Raw genomic sequence first — 18,596 nt, 5'->3', positions numbered from 1 at the left:
AACACAAGTATTAAATAAGTATTGAATATAATTTATGACTTATCAGCTATAATTAAAGAATGAGCATTTAATTTGGTTGGATTTGATATTCAGTCAAAACAGAACTGAGTAGACTTGTCAATAACTGAAAAGGAATTTTTTTGAATTGTATTCAGTTCAATTAGAAATCCAATTTAATTGAACTGATCTATATATTTATATATTTATAATTTACATTAAATTTGTATTAAGCTGAACTGATTTAATTTGATTTTATAAATTTCAAAAAGTCGATTGGTTTAGTAGTGCTTATTAAGATGACGACAGGAATTTGCAAAGAGTAGAAGAGTTGGCAGAATGAATAATAAAACATATAGATAGTACAAAATTCAACACATATAAGCTATGTTACACCAAAAACTTCCCAGATTCCGACATTTCGTTTCTATTTCCATAAACGCTTAGGTATCTCGGATTTTGAGACATAGTCCACAGTTGAATTCTATCTTCTCTGGAAGTTCAAGAACTTGATTCCGTAAGCAAAGACGAACAAGAAAAGCAGAACAAAACCAATGTGGGCAGCAGCAACTGCTCCAAGAAAGTCATATTCAAATCCTAAGGCTTCTTTCAGGAACACATTCACTGGAACTAAACCTTTGCCAGGTATCTCTACCCCGTCCGTTATTTTCCCCACTTGAGATGTTATCAGACCATATATTGTCCATGCTGTTGGTGATGCCCAGTAGTACCATCTCCACCATATTGGTATTTGCTGTATATTGATGTTCGAATATTATATGTTAAATTTATTATTGTTCGTGTTTTGTTAAGTCTGTTAATTCGAAGAGAACGTACCGTCCGAGGGATGAGGAAGCCGGAAAAGAGGTTCCAGAAGCTGAGGAAGAATGACATAACAATGGCAGCAATTTGATGGCCTGGAGTCAGAGCCACGAGCATCATTCCGTACAATGTGAAGTACATAAAGCACATGAATACGAAGAAGTAGAACCATAATAAGTTTTCGGCTTTCCATGGAAATCCAATCATTGAGTATAGTAATAGACTGTAGATCAGTGTCTGAATTGCTACATATATTGCCTCTATTGCTACCTGCAACCACAATATAATACTTCATTATTACTAGTTCAAATGCATGCATAGTCAGTGGCGGAATCACGATTTTTTTTCAGCTCAGGCTAAATTTCATGTGACCATTTCGTTATATTACTTCCTTCCCTTGAAAATTTTCATATTTTTTCATAACTTTCAAAAAATTTCGACTGCATCCCAGGCTAAAGCCTACCCTAGGCTTAAGGCGGTTTAGCCCTGGTGCATAGCCTGAGAGAACAACACTTTGTCAAGTTTACCTGAGCAAATGCATAAGGCAACTCTGAGTACATTCCGGCTGCTCTTTCGCGGTAGAACACTGTTCGTTCTACAGCTACTATCGACATTACAGACGAAGTATTGGTGGCTCCAAGGAACATGACAGCTGAATACATTGCTCCAAGCAGATTCATTAAATCTTGTTGCTCCTGCCTGTTTTGTTAAATTCATCACTTTCTGTTGTTGAACAATATATATTGGTAGTTAGTATTTGTTCAGAAATGTTAACTTACGTCTTCTGGCCTTTGTCCCAGAAAATAAGTCCGAATATGAAACCGACTGCTATTGTCATGAACATTCGAATTGCATTATATCTTGGATTCTTCCAATATGACCAATGTTGTTTCAGGAAGCATGCTTTGCATTGAGTTAAGAAATCCTGAGAGTACTGTGTTGAGAAATACAAGTCCTTAAATCCCGGCGCTGGAGTGCTTAGTTCTTCAATAAGTTCCTGATTCCTCCTGGTAATTCAATATCACAAACACATTATTATAAGAAATTTTCAGAACTACGAACTAGGTCTGATCTATGTTGCACGGAACTGGTAGAGTCCTACGTTTTGGCGTTTTGTTTTCATAAATGCTTCCGAAACTATGCAATTTATATCTATAACCTATTTTTTGCAAAACACTGTCATTTTGTGTTTCAGGGTCAACAGAGGTTTGATATCAACATTATATTAACAGTTTCGGGTTCTTACTGGTAGAGCTTAGAATTGTCATATATTTCTGCAAAATCTACATTAAGTTGAGTCTCTACTGCTGGAGAAGTGATTTCTAGCATCCATGTAGCAGGATTATAACCATCCGTAATCTTCGAAACGCCTGGAACCGCCTGAAAGTATGTAAAACTGTTAATTGTCTCTACTTTAGGAACATTCAATGCAATCCTGAAAATATTTATACTCACTTCAAAGTATTCTATAAGTTTGTGAGATTGGCGACCGAGAGATCCTGCATAAATCACCTGCCCTCCTCTCTTCATCAGTAAAAGCTGCATCAAATGTTACACTACGTCATCAACGACGAAAACAACTTTGTTTTTTTACAGGAATAGGGTATATGTCTGAAGCATCAGAGTTTGAGAAGTGTTTCCAGAAATGGAAATGGGACTTGAACGTATATAACTCGAAATGGATATATGTGAGAATCATGAAATACCTCATCGAAAGCTTCAAAAATGTCAATGCTCGGCTGGTGAATTGTGCAGACAACAGTTCGGCCTGTATCGACTGTATTTCGTACTGTACGCATAACAATAGCTGCAGCTCTAGCATCAAGGCCAGATGTTGGTTCATCCATGAAGATAATGGAGGGATTAGCAACCAATTCAACAGCTATAGTGAGTCGTTTTCGCTGTTCAGTTGACAAACCATCAACTCCTGGAAGGCCTACTATAGAATCCCTGAGAGGGATCAACTCAACTAACTCCATCACCTCCTCAACAAACATCTATAAACATCAAAGATTAAAACATATTAGAGCTCAGACCGCTCAAAAAATGATCCTTGATATTATATCTCCTGATAAAAATTGACTTGCCTTTCGAGTTGTGGGCTTGATTTCCTTGGAAAGACGCAACCAGGCAGAATAGAGAAGGGATTCATACACAGTAACATGTGGAGAATGGATATCATTCTGCTCACAATAACCACTAATTCGAGCAAACGTTTCTTGGTTCTTCGGGTAGCCAGAAATGCTGATACTTCCTTCAACATATCCTCCAGTTTTTCTTCCAGCTAACACATCCATCAGAGTAGTCTTTCCGGCACCACTTACACCAACCAATGCTGTCAGGACACCTGGTCGGAAAGCACCACTAACATTGCGCAGAAGCTGCAGGCGCTCCTCTTCAACACCTTGGTTTTTCATTTCCTGATAAATATATCAAAGTTACCATGTTAAAACAACTTCATCACAATCTATGTTGCATGAAACTTGTTCAATCTTATCTTTTAGTATTTCGTTTTCATTTTTCTTTTGAAGCATTATTCATTTAATCGTTTTCATTTTCGTGCAACATAGATGACATTTAACCGAACTACTTGTAATTAACTCATAGGAAGAGGACCGACTTACTGCAGGCATATCAACAAAGTAATTGACATGATCAAATGCTAGTGACAATGGCTGGAAAGGCAGCACCATTCCTCGTTTCGTTGGCGAATGCTCTGTGACAGCAGCAGCTGGTCTATCAGGAGTAGTCCCCATTGCTTTATCATGACCTGCAGCCACATAAGCTATCAGAGATAAGGGTTCACAGATATTTTTAATTCAATTTCTAATGCTACTTTTTAAAGGTTCCAATGCATTATTCGCCACAAGTACAAGAGGAGATAACTTAATGTAGGAAGAAATTGACATAGTAGTGATTCTGAAATCATCACCACAAAGATAAAATTCTGACCTTCATATAATTGGGCGGTCGATAAAGAAGTCATTTCAGTGGACTTAGTTTGCTGTCCGGTAGAGGAAGCAATTTTCTTCTTGCTCTGATCATCCTCAAGAAGAATGGATTTAGAATCTCCCAAAGCTGCATTTGTAATGCAAATGTTGATCAAATATACATTTTTTATCTGTAAAACTGCTACAAAAGATTGGTTTCGGAGTTAATGGCTTACGATTCAAGTATGCCAGCGCCCATACGAAGAAGATGTTGAAAATCAGAGAAAAACCAACAAGTGCTGCAATAGAAATCCAATACCAATGTTCTTCCAAATACATTCCTCTCATTTCAAGAAGGACCTTCCCGACTGTGTTTTGCGAAAATGTGGAGTCGTTTATGGGCTTCACCAAAGAGAGATTGAGCATAATTAACATACTTAAGTAAAGATTAAAATATGAAACATGCAATTAGTAGCTTCTCAGTCATTTGAAACTTACAGTACTCCATCTTTCATCAAGAAATTCATTGATGGCTATCGCGTTCTGCCCGTACATCATAGGAGAAACATAGTAGCCCCAGATCATCCATGGCTTAATAGCATCTGCAGAAGAACATTAAAGAGTTTCAGCTTTCTTCAACCATTGCTTGAACAACACAAGACTATTACAGAAAATGAGAGCAGAAGAGAGGCTATCTATGTTGCACGAAAACTTGTCGAGTTTTATGTTTTGTCGTTTTCTTTCTTTTTCGGAAACACCAACTTATAAACTTTCAATTTCTGATCTACTCTTTTAGAAATATAAAGTTTCACCATTTTCTGTTTAAGCCTGTTCGTGCAATATAGTACAGATGTATATGCCTTGTATCAGAAGTAAAACAAGGAAATGGGGAAATTTTAACCTCTGGAAACAATGAAACCACCAAGGACGAAAACCACGAGCAAGGTGAAGGTTCCGAGTGTGCTAGCCACAACTTCTGTTCTTCCAACTGCAGCAATGAACCGGAAGAGCGACAGAGCCATCTGATGCACAGTGAAGAATGCTAGAAATTGTTTGAAAAACCTGAAAATTTCGGTACATTAACAAGCATGACATTCAGATCAAAATGGATAATCTATACAAATCAAATGAGACCAAGCACTACACTGCTACACATACCTGCTGGCAGCTGGAGCGAATCCGATAGTATAATATGTCAGGAGTATCCATATTCCTGACTCCAATAAGGAGACAGGGATCCTAAGCACCCAGATCGGCAACGCAAACGCCCAAGCAGGATAGAACAAGAAATCTCTCTGCTTAAAGAAGACAGGAAGCCTGAACATAGTCATTGCCATCTCTGCCATCCCATTGAACATAACATTGATGAGACTAAAGAACAATGCACCATAGAATTTTCCTCCACTTTCTATACTTCCTGCTTTCATTTCGGTTCTTAAGAACACTGTCATTGCAATCAATGACATGATAGTAATCTGTGTTGTCTTAAATATGTAAATAAAAGAGCTCCGTTTCATCAATAGCCACTCTCTTGCAAAGCATGCTTTAAAGAGTTCCATATTGGAAATTCCATACTTTTCTTTTTCTAGTGCAGCTGGATGAGCACTGGATCTATCAAATGGAACTCGAAGCTCGTCAGAGAGCTTTTGCCCTATGTGGACTGACTTAAACTGCTGCGAAAACTCGGATGCTGAGACGTATTTGTAGGTTTGATCTTTTCTGCACCAGTACTGTTCTTGATCCTTCTTGGAAGTTACTTCTTGCAAGAAATCCGCAACGCCTTTTCTTTCAGGGCATTTGAAGCCAACACTTTTGAAGAACTCGAGAACATTGTCCCGCGGACCTTGGTACACAATCTGACCCTCGGAAAGTAAGATAATGTCATCAAAGAGATCATAAGTTTCAGGGGCAGGTTGTAGAAGAGAAATTATCATGGTCACATCCATTATATGAACCATTTGCCTCATAAACCTCACAATTTGATAAGTAGTTGAACTGTCTAGACCAGTTGATATTTCATCCATGAATAGGGCTTTTGCAGGACCGACCAGCATTTCTCCTGCATTTCCAAAGAAAAAGACTTTCTGAAATTACACAAAGACTCACTCAACAATATCTGACATGAAGTACGGAAACTTCATTCAATCAACATTTCCGCATTTTGTAAATATTTCAGGAATTCTCTGTTACAGAATATGGAAATTTTTAAAAATACCATTTGTAGAAGCAATTTCCATGTTTCTACATTTCAGCATTACGTAACTACTATGTTGCACGGAAATGGAAACCGTTGAAATGACAAAGACTGAACTGGAAACGACAAAGCGATATTCTTTACATAAATAAGTACTACTATAAAATTTTGGATTTTCAGAAGCATTTCCTGAAATGGAAACGAAACGCCAAAACATAGAACTCTACAGGTTTCCGTTCAACATTGCTCAACAGGCGAGACCTTGAATCTCATCTGTTTATCAAGAAGGCAGAAACTCAAAACTTTCCAATAATTGAAAATGTTTTGAAGCAGAAACAATGATATTCTGAAATCGTACCAGTAGTAACACGCTTCTTTTGTCCACCAGAGATGCCTCTTCTCATTTCATCTCCCACCATAATATCAGCACAGATGTCTAATCCAAGAATCTTGAGCACATAATCAGTAACTAAACTGCCTTGTTGGCCTGAAATGGATGTAGCTTTCATGAATGCATCAATCTCAGAATCAGGCTTGATTCCTGCTTCTTTTTCTCTTCTTGATAACTCTGCCAACATATCATATCCCGTTCCGACACCCAAGCAACGCCCCGAGAAGTCCAGTGTCTCTCTCACTGTCATCTCACCATGGTGAAGATCATGCTGGCTGATATAAGCACATGTTCTTTGAGGAACAAACTCATGCATTTCATGACCGCAGTAACTCACTCTTCCTGTCACCTGCTCATAATCAATCTAGTCATCATTGTGAATATTGAAAATTTCCATGAAAAAAACAGGATAAAGGAGGCAGAACAAACCCTTAGATCCTTGTCCATCTTTCCGGATAGTGCCTGCAGCAATGTAGTTTTTCCTGATGCTGGAGGTCCAAGCAGCAGTGTCATTCTGCCGCGAAAAAAGAATCAAAGATGTTTATTAGTTCAAAATTTATCATCTACTAGATCAGCTTAGGTGATCCCATATACAAATCACCATTGCACGGAAACTTCTCGAGTACTATGTTTCAGCGTTTCATTTATGCTTCCATAAACACTTATGAAACTCCGAAACTCTATATTATAACCTATCCTATAATTCTCGGAGCATTTTCGTTTCTGTTCTGCATAGCTCTAATTGGTAATCTGTCATGATTGAAACAAATTACCTTGATGGTTTCACTATCCCACTCACATCATGAAGTATCTTCACAGCCCTTTTCTTAGATGGAAAGATTCTGAGTAAGCCAAGAATTCCCTGATCATCACAACAAATAGAGGGAAAAAATTATAAGGACAATAAGTAAAGAATCAAATATCAGGAATATTTGAGGACTTGGAGTCTCGATCTCTATGTTGCAAAGAAACTTTTCGGATCCTCTGGCATTTCGTTTTTATTTCCGGTAACATGTGCGCTTCCCCGTTTAAACGTTTTCGTTCCCGTGCTACATAATTGGACTAGTACACTAACAACATAAAAAGACACTCAACAATTTTACTGCATACTAATTAGCAGACCAAAGAAATTACCTCTAAGGTGTTCATGGCAGCATTCACTAGAGTAGGAAGTGCTCTGGTTCCTACATATGCATCTCCTTCTACCGACAAATGCTCGAACCGAACTTCAATCTTAGGAATCTCAATTCCAACCCTATTCATTAACAAACAAAATTATAAATAGAGATGAAAAAAAAGCCAATAAACACATAACTAAGATATACATATTGTTGTATAGCCTCACCTATCAGTTCTTTCTCTAAGCCTTTGAAGAAACCTTTCATTATCTTGTTCAACAACTTGAAGTATACTTTCAATGATTAGTTTCTTATCTTGCATGCCAAGATTCGTAACGTCGATCTCTTCATAGTCAACTTTTCCATTATCCAAAACCTGCTTTAGAATCCCTCTCCTTAATCTATCATAAGTTGGCAATCTTTCTATTGCAGCCCATTTCAGCTCCTCTTCATCATCTTCTCTCGGGCTACTCTTTCGAAACGCGTCTCCTTGATTACCCCACACTTCGCGAATGCTACCGGATTTCCATCCTCTCCCGCTGCCTGATAACGACGTATTTCTACCTAATGATCTCGTGCTTGAGGATCTCATCGATCTTGCTAGCTCATCTCTCACTGATCTTGCTAGATCGTCTTTAAAAAATGGCTCCGTCATGATGACTTGGTGTGCAAGGTACGTACTCAAGAACTAGAATAGCAAGAAATTATGTTCAAACACCATTGAAATATAGAGCAAAATTGGAAGTGATGAACATGGAGAGATTGTTGATGGTTTATATGTAGGCCAAAAAGGATTGAGAAAGCGCATAGAAGTGACAGAAAAGGGTATTTTTTGTGAGTTTGAAGATAAAAAAACGAAGTGATTCACAATTTTGTCAAGTAATAGTGAGCAAAAGAAATGGGGTAATTGATCCTAACGATATCCAAAATATTGTATTTTTGCAATTCGGTGACGTTTATTTTATTTTGGTTACTAAACTTTAATTTGTTTTCACGAAAGATTTTCCAGCAATTGAGAACTTATCACAGATAATTAATTTGATTTAAAAGCTCTCTTCCAAAATGAAATCATGCATACTTTACGAGTTTTTAAGAAAAAAAATCGCCACGTGTCAAAATTTGACTTCCACGTATGCATTTTGGTCCGAAAAACCTCATGTGAAAATAAATTTAACCAAAATAAAACAAGTCAAAATTTGGTCATCAAAATATAGAAAACGATAATCTAAATACTTTGGGAATCAATTACCTACAGTAAAGATTTGATTCAGTTTTGTGTCTATACATTGACATTGTCATCTAGGAATATGAAGACGGCCTGTAAAGGACAATGGCATATGATTGATACAAACATTAAACAAATTATGTATTATGTTGTTTTTTTGGTTCTTTGTGGATTTAGTTTGAAAACGGCAGGAAACTTCTGAATTCCAAAAATTGCTAATAAGTGAAGCATTTTCTTTTTGTATGCAAGTGGCGGCATTTTTTTTGTATAACCTCTGTTTTTGGTGCTGGATATTAAACACGCCAAGTCAGCGAACTTACTTGTTGTTACAGAAAGGGTACTAAATTTCATTTTATTATAAAAAAGTCACTAAACTATACATTTTGTTACAACGAGATGTCACTCGTATAAAACTCACCGTTTTGACAATAAAACGCACCGTTTTTGCTTATGCGGCAAGCCGGAATTAAAAATAGGAATATAATTCAGTAACCTTTTTGTAATTCACGATAAGTTTAGTGACTTTTTTATAACAACATTTGACCGAAACCGCCGTAGTGACCTTCCGTTATGATAAAAGGTATAGCACAGTGATCTTTTTGTAGCAAAATAAAGTTTAGTACCCTTTTTATAATAACAGATAAATTCAATGATCTAGGGTGTTTAATATCCTTTTGGTGCTCTTGTGGGTACATTACCGATTATCTAAAGCAAGCTTAACAAATCAAACACAATATAGTTTTATATATTTATATCATTGATTAAAATAATTAGTTTATTTTAAGAAATATGATAATTTCATCTGTTCAATTTGAAGTGGGATTATTTATATAACTAGATCGATGCCCGCGCAATGCGCGGGTGGAAATTCTATCTTTTAAGTTTCAATTTTAATTAATTTAATCTAAAAATTTAGGCTTTTTACAAAAGCAACTAACATTCACTACAACAATATGCGTTTTTAGTGGCAATAATTTAGTGGGAATTTGTTTTTTTGCCACTAATCTATACTATATATAAAAGCACGGATGGGGGGGGGGGGGAGGGACAGACAAATTTACTGAATAATCCTTTTCAGTTTACTATTAAATAAAGGTTTTATAGTCATTAACTAATTAGTTATTTAATTAATCACTATTGTAATTAAAGTCCTAATTAGAATAGGTAGCTAAATTATCTGCAATTAAATCTTTAGTATGTAAAAAATAACTAAATTATCTACAAATTAGTAGGAATACCTATCTTTTAGTTTGATTAAATTACAAAATTAAAATATTATATTTGGTCAATATATTATTATTTAAATTTCTATCTTATTATTTTTAAAAATATTATTAATAAAATTAAGTTAATTATTTAATTATGGTTATTATATGTACTTTTACAAAAATTCTTAACTAATTTAATATTAATTATAAATAAAAAAATTGATATAATTATAATAAATTAACTAATATGTTCATTGAGAATTTACGTTACGAGCCACGTGCATAGCACGTAATGCAAAACTAGTTCAATTAAATTTGGATATGTTTGTGGGGGAGGACTCATTATCCAACTATATTATTGAAAACAGTGGCAAAAAAAATATTGCCATTATTACCTTTGTATTAGTTAGAGGTGGCCATGGGCCGGGTCAGCCCGTGAACCGGCCCGGTCAAACCCGGCCTGGAACCGGTCAAATCCGGAACCGAACTAAAACCGGCCCGAAACCGTATAAAAGGCGATTTTGGACCAGTTCTAGATTTGTTAAACCGTGAACCGGCGGTTCCGGGTCGGAACCGGCGGTTTAAGGATCGAACTTGTTGTTAAAAAATATATATTATATATTTAAAATATATATTATAACTTCATCATATAATATATTTACTTTTACAATAAAAAGTATTTTATATTTGTTTTATTAAAATTTTGGTTAATATTTTAATTTAAAAAAAAATTAATACTATCTCCGTGAGTTATTTTATTGTTAAATTATATTTTTTAGTAATTAAATTTTAATTTTACTTTTAATTTTTTTTAAACCGTCCTAAACCGGAAACGGAACCGGAACCGTCCGGTTCTGAACCGTCGTGAAACCGTCTCTTAGGCGGTTCCGGGCCGGTTCCACTTTTTCTTGAACCGTGACCGGCGGTTCCGAACCGAAGAACCGCCGGATTATGAACTGTGGCCACCTCTAGTATTAGTGGCACATATACAATTTGCCATTAAAATTCTAAATCTTTTAGCGCTAACAATTGAAAAGGGGCGGTAGAATGAAGTGAAAACTAAAGAACAAAGGATCAAATCGCCCCCTCAACTTGGCACGAAATATCAAATGAGTCATTTTCGCCGCTTTTGGCGTTTTTGTATCAAAAAGCCCCTCCCCCACTCTCACCCAAGCAAGTGAGATACACTCTTCGTAAAAAATTTAAAAACACCTTTAATATTTTATTTATCTCCTAAATCAATTATTAATAATATTAAATTTCAATTATATTATTTAATTTTAAAAATTTAATAATTAATTTGTTTTTTAATAAAAAGAAGAACCTTTTTTTTTCTTTTTTTCTTTCTTCTTCCTCTTCGTTTTCCTTCCATCTTCTTCTTTCATCCCCTTTCTTCTATTTTTTCCGATCACCATCCGCCACCACCACCCTCCACCCTTACCTTCCATCTCCTCAGCAGATCTGCTATAGGAGCAGATCTGCCGTATTTCAGTCAGCAGATCTGCTCCTAGAGCAGATCTGCCAAATTTCAGCAGCTCCACCAACAAGAAGCTGCTGCTCCTCCACGTTGGAGGAGCAGATCTGCTCCTCCAACGTGGAGAGGAGCAGATCTGCTGCTCCTCGCTCCTCAGGTGAGGAGCGGTTTCCGGCGGAAATTTTGGCGGAGGTGCGGGGGGAGTTCATGGGGCGGCGGTTTCCGGTTGATTAGTTTAGGTGTTTAATTAGAATAATTTATTTTAATTGTATTTAATTAAGATTTTAATTATGGTTACTTAGAATTAATTAGTACAATTAGCAATTTCACTCTTTTTTTAGGTTTTTTTTTGTGTGTCAGAGGGGCTGATTTGAGCTAAAAACACAATTTTTGGGTCTGTTTGTACCAAAAGCGGCGAAAATGACTTATTTGATATTTCGTGCCAAGTTGAGGGGGTGAATTGATCCTTTGTTCGAAAACTAAAATATACCAATCGAATATTGTCGATTAACATAAGAGGCGCTCTCTATTTGCTGTTTTCATCAGTTGTGCCGCTTTTGGTGGTTCTCTTGTTGCCGATTTCAGTAGGTATCAAAATAGATGTCTATTTAGTTTTCATTCACCTTTTAGATTTAATTTGGTTAAGAACTTGTGTGGTTACTTTAATTATTGTGATGTATATGAAATTTGGGTATTTGACAAGCTGGTTCTAATTACAACACTTTTCTATTTTATGGTTCAACAAGATTCTTAAATTGTTAGTGTTTGAATTATGCTTATGCACTGATAAGAATTTTTATTTTATATTTTGGTATTTAATTCAAAAGAACTTAGAGGCCGTTTGGTTCAAGGTTGGAAATCGGAATCGGAATGAGAATGAATGGGAATGGGAATGATTGTTTTCATTTTTTGTTTGGTTCAAAATTAGTGTGGAAATGGGAATGGGTAAAGTTTAATAAAAAAATTATTTATTATTTATTAAAAATACTTTTTTTTATTTTTTTATGTAACAAAAATTTTTTTAAATAAAAAAATTTAAAATTGTTTTAAAAAAATTTAAAATTGTTTTAAAAAAATTAAAAAATTATTTTAAAAAAATTAAAAAAAATATTTTGAAAAAATTAAAAAATTATTTTGGAAAAATTTTAAAAAATTATTCTTAAAAAAGTAAAAACAATTATTTTTAAAAAAATAAAAAATTGTTTTAAAAAAAATTAAAAAATTACTTTAAATAAATTAAAAAATTTATTTTTTTAAAAAAATATTCAGTTTTTTAATTATTTTATGTATGTTTTTTAAAATAAATATATAAAAATAGTTTTTTTTAATAATTATATATTTATTATTTATTATTAAAATATTTTGTTAAATTTTGAGTCCCATTCCTAAAAGTCTATTCCCATGGGGTAGGGGGGAATGGGTGATTCCCATTGAAGGGGTAATCACATTCTCATTGAAGGGGTAATCACATTCCCATTCCCTATTACAATTTGACAAAACAAACACAAATAATGAGAATCATTCTCAGTTCCATTCTCATTCCCCCTTTTTGTGGCGAACCAAACAGCCTCTTAGGGTTTTGGATCCTTTTTAGAATCTGAGAATTATTAAATGATTATAGAACTGTACATGTATTGATTTTTCAGTAATCGGTTGAAAAGATAATGAATTTCAACTATTTACACCCAAATATGAATTTGTGAAAGTTAATTTTTTTTTAGATTTAACTGCAATAGCAGTGGCAAAGAGATAGAAAAGCAGAAGCAATGAAATGCAAAAAATTGGCTCTCTTATTTAATTTTCTGAGAAAACTTAGACATGCCTATGTTGTAACGATGTCCATTGTCTTTCCAAACTCAACCACCCATATCCTACTAATTATGCAACACCGTAGATTTGCAAGAGCTCTCTAAAGACCTTAATCATAATAACCATTCGCAAAATCAAAAACTAAATAAGGTTAATCAGTGTACAAGTTATGAATTACTGAAAGTTAAATTCTGATTTAAAACCACTTATTTGTTTCTTTTTTTGATTTTGTATTAGATGAATTGTTTATATCCTTTTCATTAAGGTACTGTTACTAATAATATGGAGATCTTGCTTCATGTATGAATTCATCGATATCTAGGTTGCACTTACTAATGTTAATTTACTAATAACTTAAAATTGTTTCAATAACACCGTTGCCATCTCGAAAAGATAATATAAGTTTTCATTCTTATAACTTTAATTGTTTGAACTATGCAGCTCAAATGACTGTTAAAGTTAACTCATCCAGTGGACTAGATGATGTTTTAAGATCAAATGAGAAAAATCAAGGTATAATGGAAATTTTATATCTTTTCTGTTTGTGGTTTTAGATTAGATAAATCAGAATGTTTATATTTTTTTATTTACGGTTTATTTTTCAGTAGTAAAAGCTAAAAGAGGAAAGACTCGAGGTGCAAAGTGGAAGAAAAAGAGGGACTTAGAGAAAACAAGAGTGACAATAGAGATACCCCCATGCTTGCGGCGAGTTGTAGGACCAAATGCGCATCAATTCATTACCGAGACAAGCTATATTGTGAAGCAATATTGCCCGCTTAATGTTCCGAATTGGGCTGCGATAAGCGAGGATAGGAAGAAAAAACTCATGGATGCCGTTAAGGTCAATTTTGCATTTTACTTTTTTCTAATATTGTTGTATTTACAGAAATTTGTAATCATTTTGTTGGATTATTCAGGGAATGTTTATCTTCCCAAAAGGTGCTTATGTTGACCATGCTGTCCGAAGTGTACTCATGAGAAGCTTGAGAACATGACGATATAACTTGAGAAAAAATTACTACCGAAAGTATAAGAATGACAAAGAAAGACTAAGGACTCGCTTGATTGGAGGTAAGTGGACAAGGAAAGTTTTACTTCCCGAGAAGTAGCAAAATATTCTTATTTGGTTCAATTTATGTGTTTCACTTCTCGGAAAGTTAGCACTTTGACTTCCCTTTGACTAGAGAAGTGACTTCCCTAACCAAAACTATGTAAATAGAACTTGCCTAGTTAACTTGATGGAAAATACTATTATCTCTTTATATTTTATTAGTCTAGTTAGTTATTGAGGCTAATATTATCATTCAATTTTAATTAATTAAAATTAAAATACAACATCCAGGAAAGTTAGCAAGTAAACCAAGCAAAAACAATATATATTTGTGAATCAAATGAGGCCTAAGTCATTGTCCTTCTGAAGTAGACCCAAATGAATGGAAGTGGCTCGTGGAGCATTGGGGAACTCAAAAGTTTCGGATAATATTTAACATGTGGAGTTTTGATATTATTCAAATGTAAAATTGGGTGTTATTTTTTTTCTATTAATAGTGCTTGTCCAATCAGTCACTCATCATATGCACTAGAACACTTGGCTTCTAAAACTGTCACATGAATTATCTTATAATATTTATATTCAAGGTCTTTTTCTTTACGCCTTTAGCTTTGAATGCTTCTACTTGACACTAGTTAGCTGGTTTGTTAATGTTAACATAATTTCTATGTATCTTTCATATATCATAACTTAATTAGAAATTGTATTTTTGACTTGTACTTATGACTCATGATACCACTAATTATCATTCTTGTTTTTGTCAAATGAAGAATTTAAGCGAGACATATATGGCAAATAGGAAAAAGCAGAAGATGTTAGCATGTGTAGGAACAAAGTCTATTCCAAGAATCGCACATAAAATGGTATATTTTCTATTTTTATTTTTATTTATTTTTTCATTAGACAACATTAATAATTGTTATTTTATGTGGCTGAATATATGTTTCGTTTTCTTTTTCATTTTATGTAAACTACTAATTACTAACTTGTAACTTTCATCTCACTTTTCAGCGCAACATTCCACCTCCAGAAGAAAATGATGAACTAATCCTACCAGAATATGTGAGACTTTTTGAGAAACAAAAAAATAAAAAGAATAGTAATTGGGTAGATGATGAAGCTGAAAAAGCATATGAAAAGCTCTTGGGTTTACATAACGAACAACTAGAAAAACATGGTGTAGATAACCTTTCAACACCAGAGGCTTACACGATCATTTTAGGTCATAAATCAGGGTATCAAAGAGGGATAGGCCAAGGACCTCCACCTTTTACAGGTGTAAATGCTGGTGAGAAATATCAGTGCAGTGACATTGTCGATGAAAATGCTATAAATGCTCGAATTGAGGCTCAAGTTGAACAAAAAATTGTTGAGTTTTCAGCTAAAAAAGAAGTAAAGTTCGATAAAAGGTTACGAGCTGAATTAGATGCATACTCTAGAGAAAAAGAAGTGGAACTTCGAAAGAAAATTTAAGAGGAGTTAGAAAGTAAGTTGCGTAATAAGCTGCAACGAGATATGCAAAAGCAATTGCGCGAATGTTTGAAAAAGAGTTTTCCAACAGGATACCTGCTCAAACTGTTGTAAGTTTTACCTTGTTATCTGTTCAATTTTTTCTATTTTATATAATTTAATCTATACTTGTTCCATTGTAGCTAGAATGTATCTTGAATTTTACAGGATTCATACCCACCTTCAGTACTTGCTGAGACACATATATGTGAAAGGTTTTTAAGCCTTTCACATATTATATTTTCTATTTATTTTGACATTATTGTAAATGTCCTTTTATTAATATTTACTATTAAATATAGTTATTGCCAACTTTTAATATATCTTTTTATAGGAAAATCAAATTAGAAAGATGAAGTGCTCCATCTCTTATCAGTTGTAGATTAATATTGAATTTTTTTTTGACAGGTGAGCTAATTTTTGTACTTTTTATCTTCCAATTTACGCTTTATTAAATGTTTAACAGTTTCGTTAAAATTTGATCTGCTTGTTTGCAATAATATAGTGTGAGGTCTGCAATGCTTTGCATATCGATTTGATATATAGTTTGTGATCTTTTTGTATATCACAAACTTAGTAGCTTCATCACTTGTTTGTTTTTGGTGTAAATTTTTTGAACTTGAACAAGAGGATAGTAATGTATTTCTGTCCCTAAGCATGCTTACCTGACTATTAAATTTGATGAATTTTCATACGGTTATGTGAAATATAGTGTATCTCTAGCTTGTTCGTTCGTATGCGATATGACTAGGATGAGGCAGCTTCTTTAAAATTAGGCTGTGTTGGTGTTAACCCTTGAATATGAGAAATTTTTAGGTGAACCAAGTCCACCATGTAGCATTATGAACCATCCATTTAATACGTGACACGTGGCGTGATTATTTACATGAGCCAATTAATAAAAGGCACATTAAATCTAAATAAAACACATTAAATAATCATTAATGTGCCTTTTATTAATTGGCTCATGTAAATAATCACGCCACGTGTCACGTATTAAATGGATGGTTCATAATCCTACGTGGTGGACTTGGTTCACCTAAGAATTTCTCCTTGAATATTTAGGACATTTTAGTGTGGAACCTGTATTGCAATGGAAATATATGTGACAAATTGATATATGGCTGCTGTTGTTATGTGTAAGTGTGGCTTATGTTATAATAAATATTATTTTGCACTTTCTATTCATATAAAAAAATGAACTAATTGTTACTTTTTTTTATTTGTTTTAATTAGCAGGTTGTTAAAATTTTTGCATACAAATTTTATAAAGAGCTATGGAAAATGAAAATTGTATATTTTGCATCAAGTCACAGTTCTTCTTTTGGACAAGGGAAATTAGTATTAATTTGTGATATGAAATAAATATTTTTATTGATAAAACAAATTATAACTTGAGTATATTATTAATCACTGATCTTGGCCTCTATGTTATATAAACTTATGAGAAGATTGAATGTCTATTTAATATTAATTTTCTATAATTATGGGTTCCGCTATTTTAGTTAGTATAAAATTTATAATTGAAGATTAGTATATTAGCATACTTTTCAAATTGGATTGTTAAACTTTGATTACTGTTTTCATTAGTGGTTATTTATTATTTGCCAGGAATTGTATATAGATAATGGAAAAAACATACTAAATTTTTTCATTAGTGGAAAAATATTAGGGATTAGTAGTTGGATTAGTAATTGGATTTATCTTTTCTTGAATTTATTTACCCTTCATTAGGGATTAGTAATTGGATTTATATCTGTTTAAACGAATTGGGTTTATGGGTGTTTTCTCTTGCTATGTTTCAATTATTGTTCTTACCGCTTAAACTAAATTGATCACTTAGCTTATGCCTTGTCTTTTAGTTTTATCTCGAGAGAGTAAAATTAGAACATACCAATATAATTAAGAACGTAGGAGTTAATAGCGCGAGAGTGAATTAAATGTGCGTATTCGTAGGGTTTACTTCATAAACAACAATTGATTAGTAATTAGGTTAATTCTTGTGCGAGAGTGAGTAATAAGCCTTTTATTAATACATTGTTTGCTTTTATATGCAATTGCTCGAGAGAGAATTATAGGCGCTTTCGACTAGCCTGAACTTTAGTAGGACGATTCAATCCATATAAATCGAATACACAACATAATGAAAATTAATATTCCCTGTTTTTCATATATTTTTTAAAGCCGCAATTTAATTACAACATTAATTTGCTTTCTTTACAATAGTTTAATTTTGTCGTTTAATTTACTTATCATAATCAAAAACTATCTTTTTGAATATTAAAATTGAGAGTATGATAATTGTGTGTCTTTAGAAGATTTCTCTGTGGGTACGATATCCGGACTTCGCAGTCTCTATTACAGGTTGGCATACGTACGCTTGCGTATTTTTACCAACATTCCTTCGATCATTGATTGCAGCTTGACCTCGAGCATTTCACTTCCGTTACAGAGTTCTAGTGTAAGTATACTTACGTTTAAAACAAATCTCTTTAAATCACTTTCAAATAAAATGACTCATTACAAAATTCGTATCCAAAATCCCACTTAAACATTAGCAAAATTGTGCACTAGGGTGATGACGTCTCTCATCCCAAAGAGTTGCCATAACTCACCTTTCCGTTTGAACATAATGCATATGATGCATGTATGTAGTGATGTATTTCTATCAATGTCGTGGCAGTTATCAATGACTATTGTGGGTCTAGGCACAATTATACTTTCAAAATCGTTTAACCAAATAACTTTAACAAGTTGTAAACCTTTAGTTTTGTAAGTCCTCCAGACCTTAAACTCTATAACTACCAAGTTCTTCCATTTCCATGAGTTCATATTTCTTCGTCATTTATTCCTTGGCGCTTCTATCGA

At 33.7% G+C, this 18,596-nt stretch overlaps 3 protein-coding genes across 4 annotated transcripts; 2 read left to right on the top strand and 1 right to left on the bottom strand.

Annotated features, from left to right (window-relative positions):
* Positions 1–328: 328 nt before the first annotated feature.
* LOC126660829 (pleiotropic drug resistance protein 2-like) lies at positions 329–8,278 on the bottom strand. The gene is made up of 19 exons (XM_050354521.1): positions 7,680–8,278; positions 7,469–7,589; positions 7,108–7,196; positions 6,764–6,848; positions 6,302–6,683; positions 4,908–5,808; positions 4,651–4,811; positions 4,248–4,351; positions 3,986–4,151; positions 3,772–3,897; positions 3,444–3,589; positions 2,907–3,239; positions 2,526–2,816; positions 2,275–2,358; positions 2,066–2,199; positions 1,599–1,826; positions 1,347–1,518; positions 835–1,089; positions 329–751 (listed from the first exon to the last, which is right to left on the bottom strand). The coding sequence occupies exons 1-19, from the start codon at positions 8,105–8,107 to the stop codon at positions 482–484; spliced, it is 4,476 nt and encodes a 1,491-aa protein (XP_050210478.1). The 5' UTR covers positions 8,108–8,278; the 3' UTR covers positions 329–481.
* Positions 8,279–10,994: 2,716 nt separating this feature from the next.
* Positions 10,995–14,139, top strand: LOC126661883 (uncharacterized). Its single transcript, XM_056104157.1, has 5 exons — positions 10,995–11,062; positions 11,402–11,584; positions 11,906–11,943; positions 13,610–13,681; positions 13,774–14,139. Exons 1-5 carry the CDS (start codon positions 10,995–10,997, stop codon positions 14,118–14,120), a joined length of 708 nt encoding a protein of 235 aa, XP_055960132.1. The 3' UTR covers positions 14,121–14,139.
* Positions 14,140–14,799: 660 nt separating this feature from the next.
* Positions 14,800–16,256, top strand: LOC126661385 (uncharacterized). 2 transcript variants are annotated; one of them, XR_007635647.1, is made up of 3 exons: positions 14,800–15,082; positions 15,231–15,799; positions 16,063–16,256. XR_007635647.1 is itself a non-coding variant. In XM_050355219.1 (2 exons), the coding sequence occupies exons 1-2, from the start codon at positions 14,942–14,944 to the stop codon at positions 15,690–15,692; spliced, it is 603 nt and encodes a 200-aa protein (XP_050211176.1). In that variant the 5' UTR covers positions 14,800–14,941; the 3' UTR covers positions 15,693–16,047. The 2 variants fall into 2 exon arrangements, 1 of the variants encoding a protein (XP_050211176.1); XM_050355219.1 differs by lacking the exon at positions 16,063–16,256 and having other exon boundaries at positions 15,231–16,047.
* The last annotated feature ends 2,340 nt before the right edge of the window (positions 16,257–18,596 follow it).

The sequence above is a fragment of the Mercurialis annua genome, linkage group LG8 (genome assembly GCF_937616625.2).
Source record: "Mercurialis annua linkage group LG8, ddMerAnnu1.2, whole genome shotgun sequence".
Taxonomy (NCBI): Eukaryota; Viridiplantae; Streptophyta; class Magnoliopsida; order Malpighiales; family Euphorbiaceae; genus Mercurialis; species Mercurialis annua.
The sequence above is the reverse complement of the archived record's forward strand: the minus strand, read 5'-3'. Positions and strand labels throughout refer to the sequence as shown.

What these genes read in the sequence shown, in the direction of transcription:
- LOC126660829 (XM_050354521.1), bottom strand. Translation starts at nt 8,107, where the DNA reads ATGACGGAGCCATTTTTTAAAGACGATCTAGCAAGATCAGTGAGAGAT. An exon ending in TTCGCTCCAGCTGCCAGCAG is followed by an intron (nt 4,812 to 4,907) that starts GTATGTGTAGCA and finishes CGAAATTTTCAG; the next exon opens with GTTTTTCAAACAATTTCTAG. An exon ending in TGCCTTATGCATTTGCTCAG is followed by an intron (nt 1,090 to 1,346) that starts GTAAACTTGACA and finishes TTGTGGTTGCAG; the next exon opens with GTAGCAATAGAGGCAATATA.
- LOC126661883 (XM_056104157.1), top strand. Translation starts at nt 10,995, where the DNA reads ATGAGTCATTTTCGCCGCTTTTGGCGTTTTTGTATCAAAAAGCCCCTC. An exon ending in CCCCACTCTCACCCAAGCAA is followed by an intron (nt 11,063 to 11,401) that starts GTGAGATACACT and finishes CTCCTAGAGCAG; the next exon opens with ATCTGCCAAATTTCAGCAGC. An exon ending in ATCAAATGAGAAAAATCAAG is followed by an intron (nt 13,682 to 13,773) that starts GTATAATGGAAA and finishes TTTATTTTTCAG; the next exon opens with TAGTAAAAGCTAAAAGAGGA.
- LOC126661385 (XM_050355219.1), top strand. Translation starts at nt 14,942, where the DNA reads ATGACTCATGATACCACTAATTATCATTCTTGTTTTTGTCAAATGAAG. An exon ending in CAAGAATCGCACATAAAATG is followed by an intron (nt 15,083 to 15,230) that starts GTATATTTTCTA and finishes CTCACTTTTCAG; the next exon opens with CGCAACATTCCACCTCCAGA.